Below are 13,167 nucleotides of genomic sequence, written 5' to 3'. Positions count from 1 at the left end.
CAATTCGACAGGGAGTGAAAGGGAGGGGAGGAGAGGAATGGATGGTGGAGGGAGGGGAGGATGTGTTGGAGGGGAAATAAAAGAAACCAGACTGAGGAAATCAGAAAATAGTGTCGGAGAGGTTCTAAAGCCACTGAAACAAAATGTGCAAAAATTTACTGTTTCAAAATTCCTCATCCAAATAAGGAAATGGCGTAAAGGCTGGTGATAACAGAGAGCTGACGGGCTATGCTCATTTCATGTCCTCATGGGGAAACTTGCCATAATAGAGCAAATAGTGTACATCTGCAGCTTGTGTGTATATGCGTGTGCGTGCCAGACAGGCAGAGAGCGTGAGAGAGAAGGAAAGCAGATGGGGGGAGTTTACTGGCTGCATATTGTGTACAGTTTGTCAACAGGCTGACTAAATAGACTCAGACATGGCCGGAGGAAATGTGTTTGCTGTGACATTCCACTGTATGGTGGAAGGGAACACGCTCTGTCAACAACACTACATGACAGACAGAGAGGAAGAGGGTGCAGAGCAACAGATCTCTGTCACACTTTTATATACTAATGATTATTTTCTGTGCCGACTCCTCCCCCCAATATTTTTTATTGAATTTTAACATAACATAAATAAATATGCAACCTTTGACCAGGTATTATTAATTAATACTTAAATTAATGTAAAATAAAAAAATATATTATATACAATAAAATAAATAATAATAATGAAAATAAAGAAAATAAAAATAATCTGTGCAGAATTTAAACTAAATCCCATACTCTCAGCAAATTATAATCTGTAATGTCATTTCTCAACAATCAGCAGTAGAGGTATTCAGATCTTTTACTTCAGTAAAAGTAGAAACCATAATGTAAGAAAAGCCATTACAAGTAAAAGTCCTGCATTCAAAATACATTTTAACAAAATGATGTTGGCTATTATCATCTAAATGTACTTAAAGCAATGTAAAGATGTTCATTATGCAGCAGAATACTCCCTGTCAGTTTTATATATTACATTATTTAATAGCTGATCCTATTAGTTTAATGTAGCTGGTCAAGAGGCGGCACATTTTAACAACTTAATGTTCTGTCGGGTTGCGTAATATAACCATATATCTTATTTTATAAACTAATCATAGGTTTGGCAGGCTATGTAAAATGTAAATCGGTAAATAGGTCTAGCCGTAAATGTAGTGGAGTAAAAAGTACAATATTTCCCTCTATGGAAAAATGACCTCAAAACTGTACTTAAAGGACAGTAGCCTAGTTGAGTAAAAGTAGTTAAAGGCCACAAACAGACTCAGTTTTTGCTTAATCAATAATAATACTAATTCATAAATATTAGTGATAATAATGAAATAATAAATATTATTGATATTACCGCTCATAGGCTACTGGTGAGAGCTGCTTATGCGTCGCTTAGCAACAACTTTAGCAATCAACTACAATAGCATAGCAGTTTTAATTAAAGGAACAATATGTAGCACTGACAGCTAGCGTTTAAAATGGGTAACAGCAGTCCACATCCAAACATTGGAGCCATCGCCCGTCCGCTCCTACGGTGTGACTGATAGCAGTTAGCGCACGTTTTCTCAATTTGAGGGTTACCTTCTAGACACGGCCACGTTAGCCTCTGGTTAGCAGTAGTCGGAATCACTTCATTGGATGTGTGTCTCAAATACTCGCTGCCTTGATGACCCAGCTGCACACGGACCACATGTCGGGTAAAATCTAACGTTAACGTGATCTCTGTTCATCCAGTTCGTTTGCTTGCTTCCGTGGCTGCAGAACGCTGTTTGCGTGCCAGTTAGTTTCATATGTGGCAACGGGGGTGTTGAAATGGGCCGAGGACGGGACCACACAGATCCTAAACAAAAACAGACGTACCGGACTGGAATGGGAATTTCAAAGGAGAACATATTGTCTGTAGCTTTATTGTCAGAGAAGCCAGTACTTCAATTTAGCAGGTTTCCTTAATCTCTGATGACATATCATGGTCATTTTCTGATGTATTACAGTAAATATATTACATATTGGTCCTTTAAGCATTTTGCTTAACGTCACTCAAAGGTGCTATTGATAACATTGATTACAGTCAGCCACTAGATTCGCATAGAGTTGCATTCTCCCTCCTCTGTTCCATTGCATTTACTTCACAACAAGTGGTTGCCAGTTCGTTGCACAACCTGCATATTTTAAGGTCTAGGTCAGGGGTCAGCAACCTGCGGCTCCGGAGCCACATGCAGCTCTTTAGCTCCTCTCCAGTGGCTCCCTGTGGATTTTTAAAAATGGAAATGAATAACTGTTTTTTGTTTACATTTTCATTTTTATTTATCATTGTTGTAGGTCTAATGTAAGACGGCATGATGGAGTATTAGGGCCACTTTGAGGAAAAAAAATTAATCTGAGATTTCGATAATATAATAATATTATAAAGTAGTCATTTTGACGTGTTACTTTCTTTCTTCTCGTAAGGTAATGACTTATTCTTGTAATATTACGACCTCTTTTTCTCGTAAAGTTATGACTTTATTCTCGTAATATTACAACTTTTTCTCTTGTAAAGTTCTGACTTTATTCACGTAGTATTACAACTTTCTTTTCTCGTCAAGTTTGACTTTATTCTCGTAGTATTACAACTTTCTTTTCTCGTCAAGTTTGACTTTATTCTCGTAATATTGCGACTTTTTTTTCTCGTTAAGTTACGACCTTATTCTCGTAATATTACGACTTTATTTTCTCGTTAAGTTATGACCTTATTCTCGTAATATTACGACTTTTTTTCTCGTTAAGTTATGACTTTATTCTCGTAATATTACTACTTTCTTTCTCGTAATATTACAACTTACTTTTCTCGTTAAGTTATGAACTTATTTTCGTAATATTACGACATTTTTTCTCGTTAAATTATGACCTTATTGTCGAAATATTACGACTTTTTTCTTGTGAAGTTATGACTTTATCTTGTAATATTACGACTTTTTTTTCTCGTTAAGTTACGACCTTATTCTCGTAATATTACGACTTTTTTTTCTCGTTAAGTTCCGACTTTTTTCTCGTAATATTACAACTTTATTCTGTAAATCTCAGATGTTTTTCCCCTCAATGTGACCCTAATACTCCGTAGTACATTTGCACTTTGGCCCTCACTGCATTAGACTTATATACTATATACTTAGACTATAGACTGTGTTACATTCATCACAATGATCAAATGTTGTTTTTTTTGTCTAAAATGTCTCTCTTGATAGTAACGGTTGCTGACCCCTGATCTACATAAAACTGTTACCAATAACACCTTTAAAAGTCATTCATTTCTTGTGAGTAGTTTTTGGCCTGTGCTTAAAGGGGGACTTTGAACCAACATTTGGGTTAATTTTAAACAGTATGAGTTAGTTCTGGCTAGTTCTAAATAAAGCTGCAGTCACTGAGTCAATAAAGCCACCATTGACCGAGGAATGCGCCTCGTCATCACAAGTTTCCCCCTGAGGGGTAAAGAAGAAGGAGAAGGAGAAGAAGGAGGAAAGAGGAGGGGTTGTTCTCTCAGCAGGGACTTTCCTCACTAGTTGAGTCACAGGGCACCGTGCCGGAGATGTTGCCGGTGTCGCCACGGAGGAGGTATGCGGACCTGTGCGCGGTGGCGCGGTGCTCCTCTCCGCTCCAGAGCGTTACTCCTTCTGATCCCACCGGTTCTACTCGCTCTCCAGCTGATCCTCGTCGGTCCGCGGTTACCTGGAGGAGTCAGCAGGGCAGAGGAGGAGGAGGAGCACGAGGAGGTCGCCTTCTCCGTTATCAGCATCGAACCGGAGAGGAACCAGCGGAGATCCCCGAACAGGCTTCCGGGTGGTCTGCAGGAGGTGGAGGAGCAGGAGGAGGAGGATGATGGGCAGCTGGCACGAGCTTATGAGGATGAGAACGAGATGCACTCGCGCCAGGTAAAGAGAATAACACGAGACATAAAACGTTGAATTGAAATGTTTCTGAATGTTTTTTTGTTTTTTTTTCAATATTATATTTATTGTTTTTTTCTTCATTTTGAAACAACAGAACAAACATTCACAAACGTCCCCAATAACAAACCTAATATTGATATAAAATAAGCCAGTATAGATACAGGAAAAATATATTATATACAAAAAATAGATAAATAAGTAAAAAGAATATACACAAGTAAAAAAAATAAAGTTAAAATCAAAATAAAATAAAATAAAATGTATTTATATGTACATATATATAAATGTTTCTGAATGTTTGCATTAAAGAACAGATATGTATCGGTATTAGATTATTGACTTTTTGGGACAATTTTTCATCTTCACCTGCAATATTAGGTGAAATTATTCACCCAGTTACTTTTATGCTATACTGCTTACCTTAAAGGGGCTATATGTAAGAATCAGAAATTGCTTAACAGTGACACCTGTGGCCGTTATGTCAATGACAGTCAGCGTCCTGTTGCTCGCACTTGTGCTCGCACTACGTACAGTAGATGCGAGCGAGCATCAGTCAAAGCAGTGAGGACACAAACACGAGACTGATTGACAGGCCTCATGTTGATTAACGTTAGCAACATTAGCCAGCTAAAACCACAATATCACTATGGTTCCATGCTAACATGCTATTTAGTACGCTAAAACAGTATGTGAGATATTTTAGTATGTCTGAAACCTCAGTATGGTACCAATAGTACACACATACTATTTCCAGTGAAATATCACAGTATGCATTGCTGGACACCACGGTGGCAAAAATATCCCACAATGCAATGCGGTAGTGATGACAACGTTCCTAACGGACGTTGACAGACCACTCTGTAACATCAATAACGCTTCAATTTAACTATAAGATTTCACCTTGCTAGGCATAATATATATTTCAAATTAATTCAGACTTTGATTCTCACAATCCGTCGTTCTGGTCACATGAGGTTGGCACGGGTAACTATGGTTACACGTCTCCAAACGGCAAGGAGGCTCTCAGGAAGTGATGACATGAATTACAGTTCAGAAAAGATACATACTACTGTTTATTCAAACAAAAGTATGTTGAACAATAGTACACATGTTGAGTATGTAGTGCATAGTATGCAATTTTGGACAAAGCCAATATATTTCACATGCTTGGCAGTAATGTTAATGTTACCTGTCCAATAGGAATTTTGCCAGCTCGTAGTCCGTTTTGATCCCCAAAACCAAACAAAGCTCCCTCCATGAATCGGAGGGCCGGCTGATGTTGATCCTAGTCTTCCCCCCCCGATGTAGGCCACATTCCTGTTTTGAAAGATGTGCGTCACTAGATGTGACTTTTTTTTTTGTGCTTCCGTGGAGTTTGTGTTGGAGTCTGAGTTGTGGTGGGGGCTGGTCGCTAGCGTTAGCGGACTCCATTTCTAACCGAATGTTAGCTATCATTACACGCTTGAGCATGACGTCACATTCTTTGGATGTTCCCAGACAAACTTTCCCACATCCTTCATGTTAAAATCAGTCTACAGGCTGATAGAGGACACCCAGAAAGTCGCGTAAGGTCTAATTTTTTTAGGTTAGGTTACAACCTGTTCACACATTGGCAATAAAAAAACAATTTAAAAAAGTTTAGATGTGAAAAAACTTACATACAGTCCTTTTAATACCAATTAAACATAATTGAAGATGTACTTAATTTGAACTGATGGTAAGTAGGAGACAGGTAATCATTCAGTATGCTGTACATGCTCAGCAGCTTAGGGAAACAGATAAAAAGACTACCCATATGCTCCTCATCCGGTTGATTCATTATGCTGGGTCAGTTTGTGCATAGCTCTATGGAACAGGTGAGGGCAGTGGGTGAGCACAGCACTGACCCCAGATCAGAGAGAGGTGACAGCTGTTCTCTCTTTGCCCCCTCAGTTGCATAGAGCTCCAAACCCTTCATCTGTGTTAGTGTGAGGGTGGGTGGGTGCATCTATCCTCTCTACCTCTAGCTCCTTCCCCTCACTCCTCACCCCCTCTCTCTTTCATTCTCCCTTTCTCTCACTGTCTCTTTTTCTGCCCAAGGCTAAACTCTCTGACTCATTCTAGTGAATCATCAACCCCCCCCACTCCCCGCAGAGGTTGCCATGGTGACCACAGGGTTCAGTCTGAGTTGGGTGGGGGGGCTTTGTGTGTGTGTGTGTGTGTGTGTGTGTGTGTGTGTGTTTGTATGTTACAGTGCCTCAGGCAAATATGTAACCAGCAGGACTGAGGTCAGAGGCGGTGACCTGCCCCTCCTTAGAACTCATACCTGGGGCCGGGCAGGAGGGGTGCAGCCGACACTCACATACATTACTGTCATTCCTATTCATTATTCAGAAACCCTTTCTAAATTCCCATGAATCTGTTGGTATTCTTTGCACAGCAGTATCAATATATTGATATGTACTGTGCGCATGTTCCCAGGTGGGACCCAGAGCACTGGAGGTGCAGCCGTGGGCGGCAGAAGAGCCATCCTTCACAGCAGAAGTCAACCGTATCATCACGTATATCACCAGGCCACAGGTAGGCTACACAGAACATCACTTAACACACAGTTGTGCTGTCATTGTGTGAATAAAGGGCCCTCAATATCATAAACATTACCTAACACAATTTGGACAGTTTTAATGTGTATTTCTTGTATATGGCATATACAGTAAATCTATATTCTATATATGCATGCTCATGGGGGATCTTTTGTTGGGTCTCTAAAGTATACGATCTAGACCTGCTCTATATGAAAAGCGTCTCGAGATGATTTATGTTATGATTTGACGCTATAAAAAAAATAATTTAATTAAATTGTGGGAAACTGTTACAATTTGTCAAAAATGTACTATACTTTACAGACTGCTAAATAATAATACAGTGAGAAATGACAGGATGAGCAACTATAAACTATATTATAGAGCTGCAATGATTAATAGATAAGTTGATAAGTTCAACTATTAAATTAGTCGTCAACTATTTTGATAGTCGATTAATCAGTTTTTCATTTTTTAATCATTTTTTAAGAAAAAAAATATGTCTAAATTCTCTGATTCCAGCTTCTTTAATGTGAATATTTTCTGGTTTCTTTACTCCTCTATGAGAGTAAACTGAACATCTTTGAGTTGTGGACAAAACAAGACATTTGAGAACGTCATCTTGGGCTTTAGGAAACACTGATCGACATTTTTCACCATTTTCTGACATTTTATAGACCAAACAATTAATCGAGAAAATAATCGACAGAGTAATCGATTCCAGATTACCTGAACTTGTGGTATCGGTCGATACCGAGTACCGATCCGATACCAGCGTGATTAAAATAAAATTGGCAACACTAGATACACCCCTCGAAACGGAAGCCTTACATGCTGTACATATCACAGTTTTACTTGTTGGATTTTCCACTGTGAAATGGCTGACATTTTCCTCGCTCAAACTACTGTTATCGTTACATTCTCCATTAACACCGCATTGTGCAATCAGTTCTTCTTCGCTGCTCTAAGACAGTAGTTGCCAGTGTCAGCCATGATACATCCACGACAACAGCACAATGAAGGCTACTGTTTTGGAGCGGTGAAGAAGATTGATTTCCGGTTATACATGTTGATTTTTTTCTGGGTCAGTAAATTATGGTATCAGATCGGTACACAGATTGGCGTATTCGCCGATACCTGATCCCAAATTTTGGGCCGTATCGGACGCACAGCTCTACTTGTGAACCTTTAAATAAGTGGTGTCTGCATGTGACCCCTCATCACAGGCTGCATATGACAGTCAGCTGTGAACAATTTAACAAAAGTTTCCTTTTTCAGATTGATTCGGTTCGATTTCATATGCTGGAAAGAGTAAAAACTATCCAGTATTTCTTGCGAAAAAATTATTACAGAAACGTCAGAGAGAAAAAAAACTTTACTGTCTTTGCGATCATCTTGGGAACCACTGGTCAAATATTTTGGGGCCCTCCCTGAAGGTCTCAAGCTACTCTCCGGCTCACAGGGGACCTACAGATGCTGCATCCAGGAGTTAGTTTGTGCCAAGCCTTAAGAGTAATCAATAAAAACTTCACTTTTTCAACTACTTCACTTCTTCAACTTGCAGACTTCCAGTGTGGGGGTTAACTTAGCAGTAATGTGATCAGTCAGGCGCTGTCAGTATCCTGGCAGCCGAGTTCTTCAAAATCTGAAGCCAGTGAGGACTTTCAGTTCCAGACTGGAAACTCCCGTACAAGAGTTAAGACTTATGTAACACCAAGTGCTCAGGAACTGGGAGGGAAACTTATTAAACAAAGTATATTGTGTTGATTTTGTTCTGTAATTATTCAATACCTGCGGGAAATTACGATGACTCGAAGTTACTCAAGTTAAATGATTATCATCAACTGAATCTCACTGAATAATTTGCTTCATTTAATACTCGGAGACACCCTTCACTGTCTGAAATGTTCTCACAGCTTTTACACAACTTCTCCTTTAACTTCCTCTCTTCTTAGTTGAATGCTAATTCTGCGTAAGACTGTTCTCAGACCTCTATCCAGCCCATCTTACTTGACCCTCTCCTCTCTTGTTCATCTCCAGCTGAACTGCTCCAGGATTTTGTCTCCAGGTCAGGCTCAGACATCACAGCCCCCTGCAGGTTCCCCCCACTGGCTGCTGTGTGCAGAGGACTGGCTCCTTCCAGCTGCAGACAGGCCGTGTGTTGCATACTCCTTTAGGTGTGTCCCATATGTCTGTACATTATGTCCATGTGTCTGTGCATGTGCTGTAATGCTTATGCATTCATATCGCCGGCAGAGTTGGAATAAACAATGCATATTTAATCATGCGTGCAATAATCTTCAAACCACCCCTGTTCCCCCTCGCCCCTCTGTCTATCTCTCTGTGTTTGTCTTTGTCTTCTCTAGTATGGACGGGGGAGATGCAGACTTTCTGAAGACTATGTCGGGGCTGGGATGTGAAGTCCACAGTTTTGATCCCAGCAGCTCCAATGCATCTGGTGGTCACCTTGGCAACAGTTTGTCCGGTAACCATGGTGACGGAGGCGTGGTCAGCCGGCACAAGATGTGGCTTGAGTGGCGAGCTCCGAGGAAGCGCAAGCACAAGACAAGAGGCAACCTGGGTGGTGTTTCTCAAACACTGGCAGACATCATGGCAGCTTTGGGACATCACACAGTAAGACACGCACACACACACACACACACACACACACACACACACACACACACACAACACAGACACACACAGAAACACACACACACACACATTTGGCGGAACAGTGCCGAATAAACATACCTTAGAGTCTTTTCACCCCAACATACCCAGAAAGCTCTCTTACTTGTACGTTCCCATAGCAACAGGGCTCTGCGCCATCCCTGGCTGCCATGGCAACAATTTAAGTGAGTGAATCACACACTGGCCCAGTTACATCCTGCAGCCACAAGAGGGAACTACGTACCTATAGTTTGAGTATGTGTGGGTTGACATTACATTATAAGAAGTGGTGGAAGACATTTATAGAAGATTCAATACAGATTTTAATTTGGTTTTCAAGTATTTGGCTTTACTGATTAAGTCTATGATTGAAAAGCAACAGGCTATGGAAAGCAGTAAGGCTGCACAACATGAAGAAAAATCACAATAACTTCTTATTAAGAATACAGATAGCATGAACATATACAACACTTGTATAATTCTTGTCAAATCCAACAAACTTTTCTCTTGGAATAACAACAACAGATGCCTGATATGTTTAGTATGGCTATCTCAATTAGCCTTCATTTTAAGAGCTAAATAATTTTCTGATTTAAAAAATTCAAAAGTAAAACCACATTGTGCTTTTTATATATGTTGTGAATACATGATTGCGCAGTCCTATTGAATCTCGAGTATAGGAGTTATTTTTTTGTTCGTATTTTTGTTGTTGTTTTACTACTAATAAGTATTGTTTGATTTATTATTCTAGGTGTTTACTTTATTTAGATTTTTGATAGTGTTTTCTTTTGCTAGGTATTTGTTTAGTTTAATTATTTTCTTGTTTAGTAGATTTAGTGTTTTGTGTAATCAGTATTTTATTTTATTTTGTTCATGAATTGGGTAAAACTGCGGACACCCGCGGTTATATAGGTAGGTAAGTAGGTAGGCCCAGCATGCACCTGGGTACTGTTGGCTTATGTTGTTTTTTTTACCAGAACAAGAGAGGCCACGAAATTCCTGTTTTCTTTGTGCTACGTTTGCTTGCTTTTTTTTTTTTTATAAATAAATCAGCAAAAACACCTACATTTTGCATGGACAATGGACACTTTTGCCTGCGTAAACCACATACCCATGGTGCGTCAGTGGCCCTTCAATTTAGGTTTGATTTTGATTTTTGCAACAAATGTCCACTACACTTAATCTCTTATGTATATTCTCTATTCTCTTCAGGTTCACTTCCTGTATGCTGACCTGCTGAGTGCTGAGTGGCGAGTTTTCCAGAACTGGATTGAGTCGGGAACTCTACAGAGTGTCCATCACCTGGTTGCCACAGTGCACCTGCAATGGGCCGGGTTTGAAGTGGGAGGAACCAGTGAGGAAGTGCTCCGCTATTGGTTCAGTATCCTACAGGGTCTCCAAGCCTCGGGACTCAAGCTGGTCCACAGCTCTGCAGGAGAGGGTCACAGGGTCCTAAAACAGACGGTGGTGAATGGTCACAGCTCCTACACACTCAGTTGGGCCAACACAAGACGATGACACTCGCACATGAATGAACACAGGTGTACAGACATTGTGGATGGCCTCAAACAAGAAGGAGAAACTTAAAATAGTTGGTGGTGCTACACTTTTCTTACAATTCACTTTTTTCCTGCCATTTCAGTTCTTAACATGACGTCTCCCTCTAGTGGAGATGACAGGATCTGCCTTTGTATGACTCACTCCACCGTCAGAGGAAATACTGTTGTGTCTGTAGATAATACTGGCTAGTTTGACCAAATATGGACAGGGGGAGGGTGGGCTCGCTGATTTAACCAGGCAACAGTGCAACTATATAATAATTAGAACTACAGATTTTATTTTGTATCACTTCGAACATAAAAAAAACAGCAGATATTTGTAAATTGCAGCAACTGATTGTGTTTTAATTTGCCCTAAGTATTTGCCCTTCTTTTTCTTTCTTTAGTTGAGTGATTTTATCAATATCATATTATCATTTTGCATTGATTTGAACCAGCTGTACTTTGAATGTAGATTCAACAGATTATTTAATGTATTTGTGTACATGTCTGTAGACCTTAAAATGCTTTAATGTGCAATAATTCTTTACATTGAAGAGAAGCTTGAATAATATTGAGACTAATAGTGTCTAGTGTGAAATATACAGAAAAGAAATGTGCAATGATATCACAATAAAATACCAAATGAAGCCAGAAGTCCTTTACTGCCACTTTGTCTGTGCTTGGGGAATCCTGTTCATCCCTGGTAACAACAGGTTGTAATTCCATAAGAAGATGGGTTAAATTTATAAGTGTTTGGTTATATATAATGCATATACATTATCACTTTGAGGTGGCATCTGGCAGGAACAATGCTCTATGCTTTATTTGATATGTAAATCATTTTTAAAAAGGCATTAGAGTAATGTTGAATGAAAGGAGGTAGATGAGCTAATTTATTGTCACTTTTCCTCTCTAGATAGGCCTTGCACCCACATGCACACCTACCCAAATCATCCTTTGACAGTCACAACTCATGACTTCATACAGAAGTTTATTCTGTCTTATAAGAGAAGAAAAAGGTGGACATATATAGATAGATAGATAGATAGTAATTTTATTGATTCCGAGGGAAATTCAAGTTTCCAGCATCTCAGTTCCATAGTGCAAAAACATGTTAGTAAAAAGGCAGTAAAAAAGTTAGTTGTGCAAAGTACAAAGTACAAACAAATATACCAGATATAAAAATACAAGGAGATGAAGAAAGCTGTTAAAACTGATTTGATATATGAAGGGCGCTGTACAGTAGTTGCAAACATATGAATATAATTGTAATTTATGTGATACACCATAGGTGATCTTAAGTTTGTGTGTATTTCCCATACATTTAAGGGTAGTTAGTAATTCAACTATAGAGTATGTGTTTTCCTTTCAACATATTTGCACTTAATCCATAAACCAGGATCAAAGAAGTGGCTGCAGCGGTGACTAAATTGTTTATTCCAACACAATTAAGTCTAATATGTAATTATTGTACCACAAGACAAGGCTATAATTGCTATCTTTTTGCAGCATTCAAACAAATGTCAATAGTACCATTTACCACAGGTTCCTGTACTTGGATAAATGATTTAACCTTTACTGGAAACTGTATCGCCTCTCCTCCCATAAACCCCTGTGTACTCCCAGTTTGCATTGACTGTAATAACTCTTGTCAATTCCAACAAACGTTTCTCTTGGAATAACAACAACAACAGATGCCTGATATGTTTAGGATGGCTATCTCAATTAGCTTTCTTTTTAAGAGCTAAATAATTTTCTGACTTGAAAATTTCAAAAGTAAAACAACATTTTGCTTTTTATATATATTGTGAATACATGATTGTGCAGTCCTATTGAATCTCTGGTATAGGAGATATTTATTTGTTAGTATTTTGTTGTTGTTTTACTAATAATAAGTAGTATTGTTTTATTTATTATTCTAGGTGTTTACTTTATTTAGATTTGATTTTTCATAGTGCTTTCTTTTGCTAGGTATTTGTTTAGTTTCATTATTTTCTTGTTTAGTAGATTTCGTTTTTGGTGTAATTAGTATTTTGTTTTCTTTTGTTCATGAATTGGGTAAAACTGCTGGCACCTGCATATAGGTAGGTAAGGACCAGCATGAACCTGGGTACTGTTGGCTTATGTTTTTTTTTTTTTTTTTTTTTACCAGAGCAAGAGAGGCAGCGACATTCATGTTTTTCTTTTCTTTTTTTTTAAACAATATTTTTATTGAATTTTACATATAGACACATATACATATATACACATACAGACAGACTAACAATATTAATATTAATAATTAAATTATACATGAAATGTTTAATCAGAATTTCAAACAAAGAGAGACATGACATTTCAGGTACTTCACTTATCTAACAAAGAAAACAAAGAAAATAAAAGATAAGACAAAATAAATAAATGACATTCATGTTTTCTTTGTGCTTCGTTTGCTTGCTTTTTTAATTT

The 13,167-nt window shown here is 38.6% G+C and overlaps 1 protein-coding gene across 1 annotated transcript; it reads left to right on the top strand.

Annotated features, from left to right (window-relative positions):
• The first annotated feature begins 3,438 nt into the window (after window positions 1-3,438).
• Window positions 3,439-12,344, top strand: LOC141754314 (putative methyltransferase-like protein 24). Its single transcript, XM_074613270.1, has 6 exons — window positions 3,439-3,926; window positions 6,405-6,503; window positions 8,546-8,682; window positions 8,872-9,139; window positions 10,391-11,432; window positions 11,920-12,344. Exons 1-5 carry the CDS (start codon window positions 3,612-3,614, stop codon window positions 10,694-10,696), a joined length of 1,125 nt encoding a protein of 374 aa, XP_074469371.1. The 5' UTR covers window positions 3,439-3,611; the 3' UTR covers window positions 10,697-11,432; window positions 11,920-12,344.
• The last annotated feature ends 823 nt before the right edge of the window (window positions 12,345-13,167 follow it).

The sequence above is a fragment of the Sebastes fasciatus genome, chromosome 17, assembly GCF_043250625.1.
Source record: "Sebastes fasciatus isolate fSebFas1 chromosome 17, fSebFas1.pri, whole genome shotgun sequence".
NCBI lineage: Eukaryota > Metazoa > Chordata > Actinopteri > Perciformes > Sebastidae > Sebastes > Sebastes fasciatus.
Note: the sequence above shows the minus strand (reverse complement) of the source record. Positions and strands in the feature narration are given on the sequence as shown.